General features: G+C 43.6%; 1 protein-coding gene across 1 annotated transcript in view; it reads left to right on the top strand.

The window, feature by feature from the left end:
- LOC143776379 (uncharacterized) overlaps positions 1 to 19,639 on the top strand; it is a 108,173-nt gene extending 88,534 nt beyond the window's left edge. The window contains exons 3-5 of the mRNA XM_077265709.1: positions 12,620 to 12,894; positions 13,881 to 14,185; positions 18,575 to 19,639. Coding sequence (XP_077121824.1) covers positions 13,914 to 14,185; positions 18,575 to 18,626 — 324 coding nt within the window. The 5' untranslated portion in view covers positions 12,620 to 12,894; positions 13,881 to 13,913 and the 3' untranslated portion in view covers positions 18,627 to 19,639. The remainder of the gene's footprint in view (positions 1 to 12,619; positions 12,895 to 13,880; positions 14,186 to 18,574) is intronic.
- The last annotated feature ends 325 nt before the right edge of the window (positions 19,640 to 19,964 follow it).

Consider the following 19,964-nt stretch of genomic DNA (forward strand, 5'->3'; position numbering starts at 1 on the left):
TCATCCAAACATCAGACTGCTTTTTCAGCACTGTCCACAACTATTCTGCATTGTGCAGTTTGTCACCTATGCAGATTAGCTTCAGCACAGCCTGTTGCCGCTTGGCTGAGGCAGTGCTGCAGTGCTTCCAGCTTCTGACTTATGTGTTGATTTCAGAGATGGAGGATGAGGAGGAGGAGGAGGTGCAGGAGCTGTAGACTGTAGGGGCAACCCTGATTGACGTAGGGCCAGCAATTCTCAGCGAGGGGAGGATGTGTTCCACCCCAAGGTCTGACTTGGTCCTGGCTTCCACTATGTTAACCCAGTGTGCCATCAGTGAGGGCACGGGTAATGTTGTGGGACACATGCTGGTGTAATGCCGGTATGGCACACTGGGAGAAAAAGTGGCGACTGGGGACCGAGTACCTTGGGTCGGCCACCACCATCAGGTTGCAGAAAGCTTCCATCTCAATGAGCCTAAATGGCAGCATTTCTAGCGCAAGCAGAAGAGAAATATTAGAATTTATGACTGTGGCCTGTGGCCTGTGGGGCGTTGGAGGGGTATTTCCGCTTGTGTTCCAAAGACTTAGTTATAGACAACTGAAGGCTGTGCTGGGACAAGGACGTGGACGGGCTTGATGATGGTGCTGTTTGACTGTGGGTCACAACAGGTGCAGGGCTAGAGGCATCTTAACATGCACGGTGTACTGGGGATTGGCTTATCCACAAAACAGTCGAACAATCAGTGGTGTGACCTGCAGGCAGTGGTCCTGGAGCCTGGGGTTCGGCCCACAGTCGGGTACTTTACTGCCATGTGCCTGATCATGCTGGTGGTGGTCAGGCTGGTTGTTTTGCCACCCCTGCTGATGCGCACATGGCAGGTGCTGCAAATGGCCTGTTTGTGGTTATCGGCAGAGTATTTAAAAAATAACCTGACTCAGGAAGATTTAACAGTTGGAATGGCTACTTCCCTCATGTTGGTGTTACGGGGAATGGATGCACGCCTTCTGCCTGTGGCCACCACACTGCTTCTTCCTGCCTGTTGTGGTGATATGCCTCCTTCCCCATGTGTGCTGCTGCCCTTGCTCTGCATGTCCTCCTGCCAGGCTGGGTCAGTCACTATGTCATCCACCACCTCATCTTCCACATCTGCACCCTGCTCCTCCTCCTGACTTTCTGGCAATTGTGTCTCATCATTGTCCACCTCTTCTGACACTTTCACACCATCACCTTCGCGTGACTGGGGCTGGTCAAAGCTTTTGGGCATCTGTACATGCGATCTCATCTGTCCCTACTTCAAGTTGACTGGCCGAGAGTTCAGAATCTTGAAATGGAAAACTGAACAGCTCTTCAGAGTGTCCTAGTGTGGGATTAGTTGTCTCAGGGCACTCGGCATGGTGGGAGGAAGGAGGATCAGGGTGAGGAATATCCGAGCCACACTCACGGCTACTCAGACTTGACCGTGTGGAAGACATGGTGGTGGTGGTGGTGGCTATGTGACTGGAGGCATTATTTGCAATCCAACCAACAACCGTTTCACACTGCTCTGGCTTCAATAGTGGTGTGCTGCGGTCCCCTAGAAACTGGGACAGGAAGGTCGAGCGAGAAGATGTGGTTCTTTGTTGTTGCCCACTTTCCCCTTGGCCACAGCCTCGACCTCTGCATGCACCATCATCATCACATCCACTTCCCCATCCCTTGCCCCTTGCCTTGCCCATTTGAAATGGACTACTGCACTATTTCAAATGCTCAACACCAATATATTTATTAGTAGTGAAATAATATCTGCTCAGTATGCCTGCAAATCTACGATTTTTCTTACCCACCACCAGGCAGGCCTCAGCCTGATATAACAGACTGTATTCAATTTTTAGGGGCTTTTTTGTGAAGTAAATTTATGATAAATAGTGCTGTATAGAATTAAACTATCAGACAGCAAAAAAAGGGGTCCACTGGCCTACAATGACCAAACTTGGAGCACGCAGATATACTGTATGAGGGCTGTCATGGAAATACCACACAGGCAAATATGTGGCCTTTTTTATTTGCAAAATAGTGCTGTATAGAATTAGAGTATCAGACAGCAAAAAAATGGGGTAAACCAGCCTACAATGACCAAACTTGGAGCACGCAGATATATGAGGGCTGTCACGGAATTACCACACTGGCTAAAATGTGGCTTGTTTTTTTTTTTGTTTTTTTTTAAATGCAAAATAGTGCTGTATATAAATAGAGTGACAGCAAAAAAGGAGGTACACCGGCCTACAATGACAAAACTTGAAGCACGCCAATATACGAGGGCTGTCACGGAAATACCAAACTGGCAAATATGTGGCCTTTTATAATTTTTGAAGCTAAATAGTGTGGAGCACGCAGATATATGAGGCCTTTTTCGGCAAATTTAAAACACAAAAAAAAGATTTAAGAGGTGTAACTCTAAACACTAACTCTAAAAACCACGATTCTGACCCTATCTCGGCACGAGCTCTCCCCACTCTCGCTGAATCCGGAACAGAATGCGGTGAGCAGGGCGACGCCAGGTCTCTTATACTCGGGATGATGCTGTGCGGCCAAGCCAATCACTGCATGACCACAACAAAGATGGCTGCGGTGCTTCATGGCCTGGCAGACAATCCCTGCACCGTGACTGGGTCTCTAAAGTCCGCCAAAAATGCTGGGTGGAGACACCTGTTACCGCCGAATAATCCCGGAAATGCTCGGTGCTCGACTTATGAAAAACAAAATTAAGACTTTTGAGTGGCCTAGTCAAAGTCCTGACCTTAATCCAATTGAAATGCTGTGGCATGACCTTAAAAAGGCAGTTCATGCTTGGAAGCCCTCCAATCTTACTGAAATACAACAATTCTGAAAAGTTGAGTGGGGCAAAATTCCTCCAGATCATTGCAAAAGACTTGCTGTCAGCCATCGCAAATGCTTGATTGCAGTTAATACTGCTAAAGGTGGCCCAACCAATTATTAGGCTTTCTGGGCAATCACTTTTTCACACAGGGCACTGTAGGTTTGTATTTCTTTTACCTTTAATAATACACACCTTCATTTAAAAGCTACATTTAGTGTTTACTTGCCTTATCTTTGTCTAATATTTACATTTTTTTGGTGATCTGAAATATTTAAGTGTGACAAAACATGCAAAAGAATGGAAAATCAGGAAGGGGCAATGAATTTTTCACACAACTAAAAAATTACCATGTAGAACAGCACCTAATCAACATAGCTGTCATTCTATATGCTGGAGAGTATATTTTTTAACTGTATTAGCAGCAAGACATCATTACCTAGAGAACATCACATCAACTGAAGACTAGGGATGAGCGAACCAAAACTATAAAATTCTGGTGCTCAAACCCAAACACAGACTTTTCACAGAATGTCTGGTTTACTGTTTGAGTTTGGATGCCTAATAAAGTTAATTGAAAGGCGGCAGCAAAGTCAATCTACAAGCTTTTATGCCTTGTGCACTTCCAAAGCCATCACAGCCATGCCAAATATCGGCATGGATGTGATTGCTGGTGCAGAACATTACCAGGGCTTTATAAATGACGGATCATGAGTTTAATCACCGTTCTGCTATGATTTATGATTAGTGTAGGGACAAAACACAGCTGGAGTGAGGGACAGTGTTAGACAGCACACTCTGCAAAACCGCTGTGAGTACTCTGAATGTCCCTGAGTGGGAGAACTGTGCTAAAGAGTGGCTGTGCATACTATGTATCTTTATCTGTAGGAGTACTGTGCCAAAAGCCACTGTGTGTTTTCTCTGCAACCACACCAATAGGAGAACTGTGCCTAAAGCCTCTATTTGTACTCTGCAACTCTGCCTGTAGAAGTACTGTGCCAAAAGTCGCTGTGTGTTCTCTGCAATTCTGCCTGTGGGAGTACTGTGTCAAAAGCTGCTGAGCGTACTCTACAACCCCACCTGCGGGAGAACTGTGCCAAAAGATGCTGTGTGTACTCTGCGATCTTGCCTGTTGGAGTGCTGTGCCAAAAAGCTGCTGTGTGGACTCTGCAACCCCACCTGTAGGAGTACTGTACCAAAAACCACTGTATGAAATCTGCAACCCCACCTGTAGGAGTGCTGTGCCAAAAAAATGTGTGTACTCTGCATCATGTTCAACCCAGTCTTCACAGCTGCTCTACTTGCTGCTATACACACAGCTGAAATCTACAGCAGTTGGCACTTGTGTTTCATCATGTGCATCATTAGAGAGGTGTCGCAGTGGTCCTCTGACCATTTGTATTACCCCACGCATGTACTCATCCTCAAACAGAACAAGCACACTCAATCTCTTTGAATTGTGGGGCCAGGCCTGGGAGGTGGCCCATGGAACCACAGTTAGCAGTAGCAAAGTCAACAAAAAGCAGAAGTGACTGCTGCATGACTTTGGGCTCAGACTGCTTGCCTGATTTGCAAAGCGGTTATGTGGAAGACAAATGCTCATGGGCTGCAGGTTCAAAATCGGCACTTTCAGGAGGAGACTAGGTGGAAGACAAAGCAAAGTGACGAAAGGCACTCTAAGCCAACCAATCTAAAACCACCTCTAATTGGTCTTACCATTCAGCCAACAGTACTCGGGCCTGCAAAATAACACAGAATTTCCAGTCACCTTCTTTCACCAGAGGAAGGTGTTTCATTTGGGCACATAGAAGACACAGATCAACTACATGCTCCCTCTCCCTGCAGCAGCAACACCACCAGGAACATGGCCACATCTCCTGTTTGATGATCTCCTCATTGTTTTCAACTCAAAAAATTGCAGAGTATTACACAGCCTGTATACAGAGAGAGAGTGGCCAGAAATTTGTACACTCCCTGCTTTCTGACTACCCCACAAAAAAGCAAAAAACAGTGTGGATGATCTCCTTCTACACCTCTTTTACCTACACCGCCACCTACACCTCCTCCTCAACCTCCTGCTCCATTTGGACCTTCGCCTCCTGGTTCAAGATTATAATTTTTTTATTTTTTTATTCTGTTAATTTCAGTAATTTCCATATCCATATTTGTTTGCAGGACAATTGTCTTGCTCTTACCCCTATTTTGCTTTCTTTTGCAGCCCCTAGCTCTTACTATGACCATTTTACAGCCATTAAAACCCTGAAGTTCGGATCCCTTTCCCTTCTCTTGGGTTCGGGTCCACGTTCAAGTTTGGGTTCAAGTTAGGATCCAAACCAAACTTTTAACTCTATTGAACCCACCAAACTAGATCATCCACCGAGTCCGCTCATCCCTACTAGAGGCAAGAGGTCATTTTTGAATAATCAAAAGGCAAGCAGCAGTGTCATCAATCCCTGAGTGACAAGCAGTCATGTCTTAAATCATCAAGAGACTAGTAATCTTCTTTCTGTACACCTAGATACAAAGAGCCATGTTCAGAATCACCTCGAGACAGGTAGTCATGCTGTAAATCACCTGGAAAGAGAGACAGCAATGATGTCAACCTCCTCTTTATTTCTGATCAGTTGAAGCAAAAATCATGGAAGTTCCAACATTTTTAAGGATATATTTCGTATCTCTTCATATGTATCTTGCCCTCAAAGCCCGCCAACTCAAATTATAGGCACTGCAAAGGAAGCAAAAGCTGATTCATCTATATGTTGCTTTTGCTTCTGGATATATGTTTAAATTGCCCTCACTTCTTCAATTTTTTAGGTAGGCTTGCTCACAGTATTTGAAGGAACTTGGCAGGGAGGTTATTCCACTGATCTTCAGAGGATGTAGTTTTATCCAAATCTATCGATCTTTTCATGTAACTCCAGACTCAATGATGTGCAGTTCAAGACTCTGTAGGGGCCATATCATTATTTCCAGGATGCCTTATCCTTCTTTTTTATACAAAAGAAGTTGTACTTTGTTGTCTTAAAGCTTGTAGACATGGAAAATAAAAATATGAATAGCAATACTGCTCTGGATAATAAGAAAAAAACTGAGACGCTTAGCACATAATTTGGCCAATTCATGCCCAGCAACCAACGACAAGTAGGCCTCAAACTGCAACTTTGTCACAGTCCACCATGGCAACACTCAACACAGCAACCACACACAAGGTTCTCTCCCAGCATCAGCAAAGATTTCAAAGCAGACTGGAGTTTAAAGATGTGCTGTTCAAGATCTTTAGAAGAAACATCAAATAATTGGCAACTTTGAGGACCATAGGCATAGTGAAGAACTTAATGAAGCAGATGAAAGACATGTCATGCTTACTTGCTTTTCAAATCGTAAGATATTTAGCAGTACCCCATCAGTATAGAACTGGCAGCAGCAAATGAGACACAGCTTTACCCAAAAAGCCATATCTTTGACATAGAAACAAGTTCAAGCAACTTCACTATCCTTAGAAACTGGAGCACAGAAAAACAGTAGCAGCCGTTCTGGACTCATGCTTCAAAATTTGAAATATTTTTCTGGAATAGAAGGCAGTTTGTTCACCAAAAAGCTGATGAACAGTACAATAATGAATGTTTGCAGGACACATTGAAGCATGGTAGTTCATTGGAAGTTTGTGGCTTCATTTCATTATTATAGATGGTGTCATTCATAAATCATTGAATGACCCACATTTGATGGAATCAATGGAAGGAAAAAAAATCACTTATTTATGCAGATGATAAAAGTTAATTTGGCTTGTTTGAGACTTAGGGTATGTGCACACGTCAGGATTTCTTGCAGAAATTTCCTGAAGAAAACCGGAAATTTTCTGAAAGAAATCCGCATTTTTTTTTTTGCGTTTTTTTCCCGTTTTTTTCGCGTTTTGTTTAGCATTTTGCAAGCGAAATTAGCTTGCAGAATGCTAAAGTTTTCCAAGCGATCTGTAGCATCGCTTGGAAAACTGACTGACAGGTTGGTCACACTTGTCAAACATACTGTTTGACAAGTGTGACCAACTTTTTACTATAGATGCTGCTTATGCAGCATCAATAGTAAAAAGATATCATGTTAAAAATAATAAAAAAATAAAAAAAATGGTTATACTCACCCTCTGCAGACAGCCGATCTCCTCAGCGGCGTCCGTTCCTATAGATGGTGTGGTGCAGGACCTTCGATGATGTCGCGGTCACGTGACCGTGACGTCATCTCAGATCCTTCAACACACCATCTATAGGAACGGAAGCGGCAGCATGCACCGCTGAGAGGCGGGAAGACTGCGGGGGCCATCAAAGGTGAGTATATGACTATTTTTTATTTTAATTCTTTTTTTTTACTAATTATACGGTGCCCAGTCCGTGGAGGAGCGTCTCCTCTCCTCCACCCTGGGTACCAACCGCACATGATCTGCTTACTTCCCGCATGGTGGGCACAGCTACATGCGGAAAGTAAGCGGATCAATGCATTCCTACGTGTGCGTAATCCCCGCAAATTTAATGAACATGTTGCTTTTTTTTCCGCGATGCGATTTTTTCGAGGAAAAAAATGCAACATTTGCACAAGAAATGCGGAATACACTTAAAATAATGGGAGGCATATGTAAGTGTTTTTTTCACGTTTTTATCATGTTTTTATAGCGAAAAAACGTGAAAAAAACGCGAAAAATACTGAACATGTGCACATGGCCTAACAGTGAATCAGAATACTGGACAATCAGTTAACCCTGCTGTACTGTTCGGGTCAATATGACCCGAAATGATTTTGAGACCCTGTAGATTTTTTTTATATGAGGATTTGAAACTAGTGGTATCTTGACTTCTCCTCATTTGTGGAGCTCTATATATTTGTTTTTGTTTTTTGTTTACTTTTTGCTACACGCTGATTGTTACACTTATACTGTTTGGGTCAATATGACCCTATAGCATTTTATACTGTTCTACAGGTCTCTGATTATTTCTGACTGCAAAAGTTATGTTTTTTTTATGTGTACTTCATCTCAAAATGGTGGTGGTTTCACTGTTCTTATCAGTAAGCAAGTAATTATCTAGTATTATCCATTTGCTGTTTGTGAGAGAGGAGACTGGTTGTCTATCATTCAAAGGCTGGGGGTTTTACTGTTATGAGTAATCAAGTATTTATTTAGTCAAATGCATTTTCAGTTTGTGAGAGAAGACACTGTTGTCTAATAAATTGGACACCAGTCATTTGACTTACACCCTGAAGCTAAGTCCTGTGAAAGAGACACTGGAATCTGTGAGAGAGAGCACTGAGCTGTGAATACTAGTGTTGAGCGATACCTTCCGATATTCAAAAGTATCGGTATCGGATTGGATCGGCCAATACCGGCAAAATATCAGATCTCGCCGATACCGATACCCGATACCAATACAAGTCAATGCGACACAAATATCGGAAGGTATCCTGGATGGTTCCCAGGGTCTGAAGGAGAGGAAACTGTTGTGATCCACTTTTTGGGCTCCCCTAGTGGTGGCTGGTGGTACTGGAGACTTGTGTGTTCTTTTCTGCCTCAGCTCACCTGCTTCCATCAGTTTTGGGAGTTCCCTATTTAGCCTTGCTCTCCAGTCACTTCCTTGCCGGTCATCATTGTAACCTGAGTCTTTCAGTTGCATGTTCCTGCTACCAGTCTGCTGATCAGCTAAGTGGACTCTTGTCCTTTTTGTTTTGTATTTTTTGTCCAGTTTACAGTTTGTCATTTCCTGTTACTGGAAGCTCTTGTGGACTGAAATTGCCACTCCTGTGTCATGAGTTGACACAGGAGTCTTAAAGTAATTTCAGGATGGGTTTTTGAAAGGGTTTTTCAGCTGACCGTGAAGTCCTCTTTTGTATCCTTCCTCTATCTAGTAAGTGGACCTCGCTTTGCTAAATCTACCTTCATACTGTGTATGTCTTTTCCTCTGAACTCACCGTTAATATATGTGGGGGCTACTATCATCTTTGGGGAATTTCACTAGAGGTAAGCCAGGTCTGTTCCTTCCTCTTCCAGGCGTAGTTAGTTCTCCGGCTGGCGCATGGCATCTAGGCAGCCGTAGGAATGCTTCCTGGCTACTGTTAGTTGTGTGGTAGATTTAGGTCACGGTCAGCTTGAGTTTCCATCACCCGAGGGCTAGTCTGTTATTTTGTGTTTCTGATGTTCCCATGCCATTGGGGAATCATGACAGTATGACCGGCCACTGTTAAAGTAATTGGCAGAAGAAAGGAGAGTAAAAGTAGTCTGTAGATTTTTTTTTTTTTTTTTTCTTTTCTTCTGTTGAGATGGACCCTGTCAAGGTTCGGGCTATTTGTGACTGGACGCAGCCTACTTCTCTAAAGGGTCTTCAGAAGTTCTTGGGCTTTGCTAATTTTTATCGTCGATTTATAACTGGTTTTTCTGGTGTTGCTAAGCCTCTTACGGATTTGACTAAGAAGGGTGCTGATGTTGCCAATTGGTCCTCTGCCGCTGTGGAGGCCTTTCGGGAACTTAAGCGCCGCTTTTCGTCTGCCCCTGTGTTGCGCCAGCCTGATGTCTCTCTCCCCTTTCAGGTTGAGGTCGATGCTTCCGAGATCGGAGCGGGGGCGGTTTTGTCGCAGAAAAGTTCCGATTGCTCAGTGATGAGACCTTGTGCGTTCTTTTCTCGAAAATTTTCTGCCGCCGAAAGAAATTATGATGTCGGTAATCGGGAGCTTTTGGCCATGAAGTGGGCATTTGAGGAGTGGCGTCATTGGCTTGAGGGTGCTAGACATCAGGTGGTGGTTTTGACTGATCACAAGAATCTGATTTATCTTGAGTCTGCCAGGCGCCTGAGTCCTAGACAGGCGCGCTGGTCGTTGTTTTTCTCTCGGTTTAATTTTGTGGTCTCATATCTACCAGGTTCTAGGAATGTGGGGGCAGATGCCCTTTCTGGGAGTTTTGGGCCTGATTCCCCTGGTGATTCGGAACCTACAGGTGTCCTTAGGGATGGGGTGATATTATCCGCTATTTCCCCAGATCTGCGACGTGCTTTGCAAGAGTTTCAGGCGGATAGACCTGATCGCTGTCCACCTGGTAGACTGTTTGTTCCTGATGATTGGACCAGTAGAGTCATCTCGGAGGTTCATTCTTCTACGCTGGCGGGTCATCCTGGAATTTTTGGTACCAGGGATTTGGTGGCTAGATCCTTCTGGTGGCCATCTCTGTCTCGAGATGTGCGTGTTTTTGTGCAGTCTTGTGATGTGTGTGCTCGGGCCAAGCCTTGTTCTAGGGCTAGCGGGTTGTTGTTGCCCTTGCCTATTCCGAAGAGGCCTTGGACGCACATCTCGATGGACTTTATTTCTGATCTTCCTGTCTCTCAGAGGATGTCTGTTATCTGGGTGGTGTGTGACCGTTTTTCTAAGATGGTTCATTTGGTGCCATTGCCGAAGTTGCCTTCCTCGTCTGAGTTGGTTCCTTTGTTTTTTCAAAATGTGGTTCGCTTGCATGGTATTCCTGAAAATATCGTTTCTGATAGGGGTACCCAGTTCGTTTCTAGATTTTGGCGGGCATTCTGTGCCAGGTTGGGCATTGATTTGTCTTTTTCGTCTGCCTTCCATCCTCAGACTAATGGCCAGACGGAGCGAACTAATCAGACTTTGGAGACGTATTTGAGGTGTTTTGTGTCTACGGATCAGGATGATTGGGTTGCCTTTTTGCCGTTGGCGGAGTTTGCTCTTAATAATCGGGCTAGTTCGGCCACTTTGGTTTCCCCTTTCTTTTGCAATTCGGGGTTTCATCCCCGTTTTTCTTCTGGTCAGGCGGAGTCTTCGGATTGTCCTGGAGTAGATGCTGTGGTGGATCGGTTGTATCGGATTTGGGAACAAGTGGTGGACAATTTGAATTTGTCCCAGGAGAGGACTCAGCGGTTTGCTAACCGCCAGCGTCGGGTTGGTCCTCGCCTTCGTGTTGGGGACTTGGTGTGGTTGTCTTCCCGTTTTGTCCCAATGAGGGTTTCTTCTCCTAAATTTAAGCCTCGGTTCATCGGTCCCTATAGGATTTTGGAGATTATTAACCCTGTTTCCTTTCGTTTGGACCTCCCGGCATCTTTCGCTATCCATAATGTGTTCCATCGGTCGTTGTTGCGGAGATACGAGGTGCCGGTGGTTCCTTCTGCTGAGCCTCCTGCTCCTGTGCTGGTTGAGGGTGAATTGGAGTACGTTATAGAGAAGATCTTGGACTCCCATATTTCCAGGCGGAGACTCCAGTATCTGGTTAAGTGGAAGGGCTATGGTCAGGAAGATAATTCTTGGGTAACTGCCTCTGATGTTCATGCCTCGGATTTGGTTCGTGCCTTTCATAGGGCTCATCCAGGTCACCCTGGCGGTTCTTGTGAGGGTTCGGTGCCCCCTCCTTAAGGGGGGGGTACTGTTGTGATCCGCTTTTTGGGCTCCCCTAGTGGTGGCTGGTGGTACTGGAGACTTGTGTGTTCTTTTCTGCCTCAGCTCACCTGCTTCCATCAGTTTTGGGAGTTCCCTATTTAGCCTTGCTCTCCAGTCACTTCCTTGCCGGTCATCATTGTAACCTGAGTCTTTCAGTTGCATGTTCCTGCTACCAGTCTGCTGATCAGCTAAGTGGACTCTTGTCCTTTTTGTTTTGTATTTTTTGTCCAGTTTACAGTTTGTCATTTCCTGTTACTGGAAGCTCTTGTGGACTGAAATTGCCACTCCTGTGTCATGAGTTGACACAGGAGTCTTAAAGTAATTTCAGGATGGGTTTTTGAAAGGGTTTTTCAGCTGACCGTGAAGTCCTCTTTTGTATCCTTATATCTAGTAAGTGGACCTCGCTTTGCTAAATCTACCTTCATACTGTGTATGTCTTTTCCTCTGAACTCACCGTTAATATATGTGGGGGCTACTATCATCTTTGGGGAATTTCACTAGAGGTAAGCCAGGTCTGTTCCTTCCTCTTCCAGGCGTAGTTAGTTCTCCGGCTGGCTCATGGCATCTAGGCAGCCGTAGGAATGCTTCCTGGCTACTGTTAGTTGTGTGGTAGATTTAGGTCACGGTCAGCTTGAGTTTCCATCACCCGAGGGCTAGTCTGTTATTTTGTGTTTCTGATGTTCCCATGCCATTGGGGAATCATGACAGGAAACTCTCCTTCAGGCCCTGAGATCCATATTCATGTAAAAAATAAAGAATAAAAATAAAAAATATGGATATACTCACCCCTCAGGCAGACCCTGGACCTTAGCGATGTAACCGGCAGCCTCCGTTCCTAAGAATGCAGAGTGAAGGACCTTCGATGACGTCGCGGCTTGTGATTGGTCGCGTGACCGCTCATGTGACCGCTCACACGACCAATCACAAGCCGCGACGTCATCGCAGGTCCTATACTCACTGCATTCTTAGGAACGGAGGCTGCCGGTTACATCGCTAAGGTCCAGGGTCCGCCGGAGGGGTGAGTATATCCATTTTTTTATTTTAATTCTTTATTTTTTACATGAATATGGATCCCAGGGCCTGAAGGAGAGTCTCCTCTCCTCCAGACCCTGGGAACCATACACTGGGAACTTCCGATTCCGATTTCCGATATCACAAAAATATCGGAACTCGGTATCGGAATTCCGATACAGCAAATATCGGCCGATACCCGATACTTGCAGTATTGGAATGCTCAACACTAGTGAATACACATCTTTACAGGTATTCTTTTTTTTCAAACTTAGGATAAAAATGTTTCTAAAATGTCTATTGACTGACGCTGTGAATACATATCTTTACAACTATTCTTTTCTTTTCCAAACTTAGATAAAAATGTTTCAAAAAAGTATATTGACTGACGCTGAATTGGAAGAGCTTGTCAACACCTCTGATTCAGAAGATGATGTCCCAGAGGAAATAATGTCCGAAGAAGAGGACCACATAAGCAAGATGGAAAGCAATGTTGAAAATTCGGATTCTGAAGTGGAGTATGAAGAGGAACATGATACCCAGACAACTAGCCGGATGCAAGAAATCCCTTCTAAAAACAAGTGTGTAATTTGGAACTTGCAGCCTAGTCAAGCTACTCCTGGACCTACAAGGTACGTTACATCAAGAATATCTGATATAGGATCAGCATTCACATTGTTCCTAAATATGACTATCCTAAGTATTATAATACAAATGACAAACATTGAGGGACAAGTAGTTTATGGTGATAAATGGAAAAAATTAGATGTGACAGCTCTAAATGCATATAGTGGTAAATGTAAAATTGTAATTTACAAATGTAATTGTAAAAACGCATGAACATGTTCAGTTTTTTCTTTTTTCTTTCTAAAAAGGTTGAAGTTTTTATGATTTTTCATTCGTCCGGGTGGTGACTGAGGATTTGTCCAAAATTCATAAATTTGGGGGAGGGGATAATCTTTCCCCACAGGAGAGGGAGAGATTGATATATATTAAAAATCTTCCAGATATAGTCGTGAAACCAGCCGATAAGGGTGGTAACGTCGTCCTGTGGCCCATGGACATGTACGAAAGGGAGGCGTATAGGCAGTTGAACAATAAGATCTGTTATAAATAACTTACATACAATCCGTTATCTGCCTATAGTGCCCAGCTTGACTCCATTGTCCAGCGGGCCCTACGGGACGACGTTATCACCAAAGATCTGGCTACGGCTTTGATAGTAACGGAACCAACGGTACCGACTCTGTACCTTCTCCCTAAAATTCATAAAAATGCCTCGTCACCCCCCGGACGACCCATCATTTCTGGACGGGGAAATCTGCTGGAGCATGTCAATAGGTGGATTGATTTCCATCTACAACCGCTAGTTACCAGCCTTCCCTCTTTCCTCAGGGACACAGGAGATGTGCTGTGCAGGGTCGATGGATTGTGTTTGGAGGGTGATTCTCTATTAGTTTCGGCGGATGTCGAATCTCTTTATACCAATATTAGACATAAAGACGGAATTGGTGCCGTCAGATATTTTTTGGAGTCATCAACTCTTTCCATTGGTGTGAGATCGCTTCTGCTGGAACTTCTACAGTTCACCCTCACACATAACTTTTTTGTCTTCAAGGGGTCCTTCTATCTACAGCTCCAGGGGACTGCCATGGGGGCGGCCTTTGTGCCCTCCTATGCCGGTCTCTTCCTGGGGCTGTGGGAGACCTCTGATTCAGAAGATGATGTCCCAGAGGAAATAATGTCCGAAGAAGAGGACCACATAAGCAAGATGGAAAGCAATGTTGAAAATTCGGATTCTGAAGTGGAGTATGAAGAGGAACATGATACCCAGACAACTAGCCGGATGCAAGAAATCCCTTCTAAAAACAAGTGTGTAATTTGGAACTTGCAGCCTAGTCAAGCTACTCCTGGACCTACAAGGTACGTTACATCAAGAATATCTGATATAGGATCAGCATTCACATTGTTCCTAAATATGACTATCCTAAGTATTATAATACAAATGACAAACATTGAGGGACAAGTAGTTTATGGTGATAAATGGAAAAAATTAGATGTGACAGCTCTAAATGCATATAGTGGTAAATGTAAAATTGTAATTTACAAATGTAATTGTAAAAACGCATGAACATGTTCAGTTTTTTCTTTTTTCTTTCTAAAAAGGTTGAAGTTTTTATGATTTTTCATTTGTTGATTTATAAATATTGTTTTCAAAAAGTTAAATTTCATGTTTTAGTAATAGTAATGTAAAGGTTCTTTGTTATTTGTGTGCAGAATGCCAACAATCAAAGATAATTGTTAGAAGCCTGTGTAACCTTTTTATGAAAAAAAAATAAACTATTAAGTTTGAATTTTAATTTTTCATTTGTTTATGATCAACCATGTTCACATACAGTATAATAATGAAAAAAGTATTCAAATAAAACACTTAGAGTAGCTAAAAATCAAGAATTAATAGGTCGGGCCATATTGACCCGGGAACAGTACAAGTGTATAGCAAATGCGAACAGAACAGCAGCGTTAAAATTAATTTTTATAAGTATACTCTTGTTTCTGTTTAACATATATAGAAATGTAGTTAAAATGTTCTCTTTTAGCTTCCACTTAATAATGCAAGCTAAGCATAGTATCCATATAACATGTTTTCACCATCAGTAATGCAAATACTTTGAGAGCTGCAGAAATATCAGTAATAGCCTAAAATGTTCACAGGTCAACTAAAGAATAGGCATCATAAATTATATAGCTCATAGAAAGATAAATAAAGCTTGTATCCGTCATTAGTTATTGCCCATCAGTTCTCTTTGTAACAGGATCTACGTAGAATGAATCAGAACTGTATGATGTTAACTGATACTAGGCTTGTCCACTACTGGTCCTTCCTTTAGTTTTGATCTCTAATTTGTATCAGTACGATTACAATAAGTTTGTGCACGAAAAAAGTATATCTAGTTTTCCTTTAACCGCTTAACGACCAGAGGCATTTTTTGTTTTGCGTTTTCATTTTTTGCTCACCTTCTTCCCAGAGCCGTAACTTTTGAATTTTTGGGTCAATATGGCCATGTGAGGGTTTATTTTCTGTGGAATGAGTTGTACTTTTGAATGACACATTGGTTTTACTATGTCCTGTGAAAAAAAACAGGGAAAAAAATCCAAGTGCGGTGAAATTGCAAAAAAAGTGCAATCCCACACTGTTTTTTGTTTGGATTTTTTACTAGGTTCACTAAATGCTAAAACTGACCTGCAAATATGATTCTCCAGGTCATTACGAGTTCATAGACACCAAACATGTCTAGGTTCTGAAGTGTGGTGAAAAAAAATTCCAAAATAAGTAAAAAAAATAAAAAAAAGTAGCCATTTTACGAGCGTCTCCATTTTTCGGGAATCTGTGGCTGGGTGGGGGCTTATTTTTTGCTCGCCGAGCTGACGTTTTTATTGATACCATTTTGGTGTCGATACAATCTTTTGATTTCCTGTTATTACATTTTATTGCAATGTTGCAGCGACCAAGAAAACGTAATTCTGGCGTTTCGTTTTTTTTTTCTCGCTACGCCGTCTACCGATTGGATTAATCCTTTTGATATATTTGCTAGATCGGGTGTGTCGGTGCAATGCCAAATTTGTGTATATTTTTTTTTATTGTTTTATTTTGAATGGGGCAAAAGGCGGGTGATTTGAACTTATATATTTTATATTTTTTATTTTTCTAATATTTTTAAAAACTTTTTTTACTTTTTAATTGCTTCTATAGTCTCCATGGGATAATAGAAGCTGCAGTTGTCCGATCGCCTACATATGTAGCAGATATGTTCACTTGCTATGAGCGCCGACCACCATGTGGTGCTCAGAGCAATCCAGCAATGACAATGACAGGGGTCTCCTGCTGACTCTGGGTTGTCATGCCAACCCATCGGCGACCAGCGGTCATGTGACACGGGCGCCGATGCGAGGAGGTAATGATGCGCTTCCTGCCCATGAATGTTAAATGCTGCTGTCAGAGTTTAAGAGCGGCATTTAACATGATAACAGCCGCTGGTGATCACGATTCCACCCGTGGCTGTTTTGGACACATGTAAGTTGATCAAATCAGTTGTCGTGTGCCCATAAAGGTCCGAGCTCATCGCTAGAGCTTTCACCAAACAGGGGGAGGCGTCCAATGACGGAATCTGTCCGTCATTGGACATGCTCCAGCATTGATTTATTCGTCCGGGTGGTGACTGAGGATTTGTCCAAAATTCATAAATTTGGGGGAGGGGATAATCTTTCCCCACAGGAGAGGGAGAGATTGATATATATTAAAAATCTTCCAGATATAGTCGTGAAACCAGCCGATAAGGGTGGTAACGTCGTCCTGTGGCCCATGGACATGTACGAAAGGGAGGCGTATAGGCAGTTGAACAATAACATCTGTTATAAATAACTTACATACAATCCGTTATCTGCCTATAGTGCCCAGCTTGACTCCATTGTCCAGCGGGCCCTACGGGACGACGTTATCACCAAAGATCTGGCTACGGCTTTGATAGTAACGGAACCAACGGTACCGACTCTGTACCTTCTCCCTAAAATTCATAAAAATGCCTCGTCACCCCCCGGACGACCCATCATTTCTGGACGGGGAAATCTGCTGGAGCATGTCAATAGGTGGATTGATTTCCATCTACAACCGCTAGTTACCAGCCTTCCCTCTTTCCTCAGGGACACAGGAGATGTGCTGCGCAGGGTCGATGGATTGTGTTTGGAGGGTGATTCTCTATTAGTTTCGGCGGATGTCGAATCTCTTTATACCAATATTAGACATAAAGACGGAATTGGTGCCGTCAGATATTTTTTGGAGTCATCAACTCTTTCCATTGGTGTGAGATCGCTTCTGCTGGAACTTCTAGAGTTCACCCTCACACATAACTTTTTTGTCTTCAAGGGGTCCTTCTATCTACAGCTCCAGGGGACTGCCATGGGGGCGGCCTTTGTGCCCTCCTATGCTGGTCTCTTCCTGGGGCTGTGGGAGAGGGACCTCCTCCTGTCTGGCGAACAGGGATCGATTGACCGTGTTCCTCTTTGGACACGGTATATTGATGATATCTTCTTCGTCTGGCAGGGCACGTCCGTCGACCTTCAGCAGTACATGTCCTCCTTGAACAGCAACGACATGAACATCCATCTAACATTTGTATGGAGTGATATATCCATCGATTTCCTAGATGTGACAGTAAAGAAGGACCCTAATGGTAATTTATGTACGGATATTTTCCGTAAACCAACCTCTACCAACACCTTGCTACATGCATCCTCAGGTCACCCTTATCACATGATACGCTCGATTCCGGTGGGGCAGTTTCTCCGGTTACGCCGCATCTGCTCCTCTGATAGTGATTTTGAGAAAAGAGCTGGTGAACTGAGGATGCGTTTTCTAGCAAGAGGATATAGCGGGAGATCCATCAAGAGGGCATATCAGAGGGCAAAACACTCGACACGCCATAATTTGCTGTATGGTGGTCAGGGCGGTCAACTAAGGAGGGCTAATAATACCAATAGCATCAGGTTTATCACCACCTTTAACTCTAAGGCCGACCAAGTTAGGAGAGCCCTAGGTAAAGCCTGGCCGATTCTCCAGGTGGACCCGATAGTTAAGAAATTTATCCCAGAAAAGCCATCTATTACATTCAGGCGTGCTCCCAACTTGAAGGATCAATTGGTCCATAGCCACTATGAGGGACGGCCACCTACTACTTTCCTTGATAGGTTTACATCTAGGGTGGGTTGTGTTCCTTGTGGCCGATGTGTTGCCTGCCCCAACATAGAGAGAAGTGATCAATTTTTCAACTCTAGTGGTACGAGGAGGTTCTCCATTCGTCAACGGATTACCTGTACCACTAGATTTGTTATTTATTATGCCACATGCCCCTGCGGACTTATATATGTCGACCTTACCACCCGTCAGTTGAAAGTCCGTGTAAGGGAGCATGTGTTGGGGATTCAGGCAGCCGCTGGCCACGAGGACACAACCACCCTAAAAACATTACCTAGGCATTTTAAAGCATTTCACAATTGTGATGCTACAATGCTGAAAGTAAGGGGAATTGATGCCCTCATAATAAATATTAGAGGTGGTCGTCTCTCTAAGAGACTTGGTATGCTGGAGACACGCTGGATCTGGCGTCTAAAGACTGTCCAGCCCTATGGACTGAATGAGTGTCTGTCGTTTGCCCCGTTTTTATAATCTCCGGGATGCCGTGCATCTTTTTCCCCTCTTCCGCTCCGCATCCGCTGTTTCTACTTGCTTTTAATTTAATTTTATATTTTTTACAGTTTTGTCCGGGTTGTGACTGATGTATGGGACAATCATTTCGGTGGCCGTTGATGTACATCTGCAGCACTTCGCGTATGGAAGGACAGCCCTCATCTATGTTCTCATCATTATGCTGATATATATATTATGGACTATATTAAGCTAAACTCCTGCTTTGTGTTTGGACTGTATGAGCTTGTTTGTATCTATTGCTGTCCTATTTTCCATACACGTATTTATGCTTACTTTGAGGGGTTATTACGTCTGAAGATGGGTTATATGACGGTTGTTCTCGCTATTTGTTGTCTATTGTGGATTTAATTTAAATTTACTATATATATATTTCTATCTATCCATATATTTATGTAATATGGGCTTTGTACCTGCTGCCTGTGTATGTGGACCTATATTTCTGTGTTTCTCAGTTCACATGAGTCGGTCACAACAACTTGCGGCTTTTAGCTTTGCTATTGTCTTTACATTTTCATGTTTGTATATATGCCAGTTAATGTGCCCTCTTTCAATATGGCCGCGGTTGCGGTTCGCGCATGCGCGGTCGCGCCGCGCTCCTCCTCGGTCCTCGCTGTGCTCTGTGGGCGGATCACATGGGCCCATGTGTTTCCGGCCCCGTGGCCGGCGCTGGCCGGATGTGGGTGGTGCGGCGCGGCCGTGCAGGTGTGCGCCGTTATACCGGACTATTTACTATTTAAACAGTGCCCCTGGCATCATGGGGCATCCCCCTGAGGAAGGCCACCTGGCCGAAACGCGCGTCGGGGAGGACGCGACTACGGTGCACATTTTCCCTGATCTAATAGTGCGGTATGTACCATATCTATGACATGAGTCTATGGGGCCACATGGGTAATCAGTCAATAACTTTATAACGCTGCTATATTGCATTTACTGGGACTGATTGCCCATGTGTGTTATAATGCTACAACAAATATTAGTGCACTGTGGTTTAGTCCTGGGTTGTGGTCTCTGTGGGTGCGGACTTGATTAGGGGAATCTGGGACCTGCCATTACTGTGCACCTATGTATGTGTTTTTATTCAATAAAGTTTTTTCTATTTTGCATTACTTGGACTTTGCTTGACTGCAATTTTTGGTGCTTTGTGTTATATACGTCATTGGACATTACAGGATTAAGGTTGAGGCAGATGAAAGCATTAACACTAGTAAGAGTGTATTTACACTGCATGATTATTGGGAACGAACATTCCTAAGAGCTCTCAGTTCTTCATCAGCAATGTAAACAGACTGCTAATCACCTTACGAATGAGCAAAATTCTTGTCCATTGAGTAATGTAGTAGTATTTTTATGCTTGCCTAAAAATCATTGCTCTCGGTAGCATATCAACCTATATAAACAAATCTTGAACAATGGCAACCTATGTACACTGAATGATTT

Source organism: Ranitomeya variabilis, chromosome 5, assembly GCF_051348905.1.
Source record: "Ranitomeya variabilis isolate aRanVar5 chromosome 5, aRanVar5.hap1, whole genome shotgun sequence".
NCBI classification, from domain to species: Eukaryota; Metazoa; Chordata; class Amphibia; order Anura; family Dendrobatidae; genus Ranitomeya; species Ranitomeya variabilis.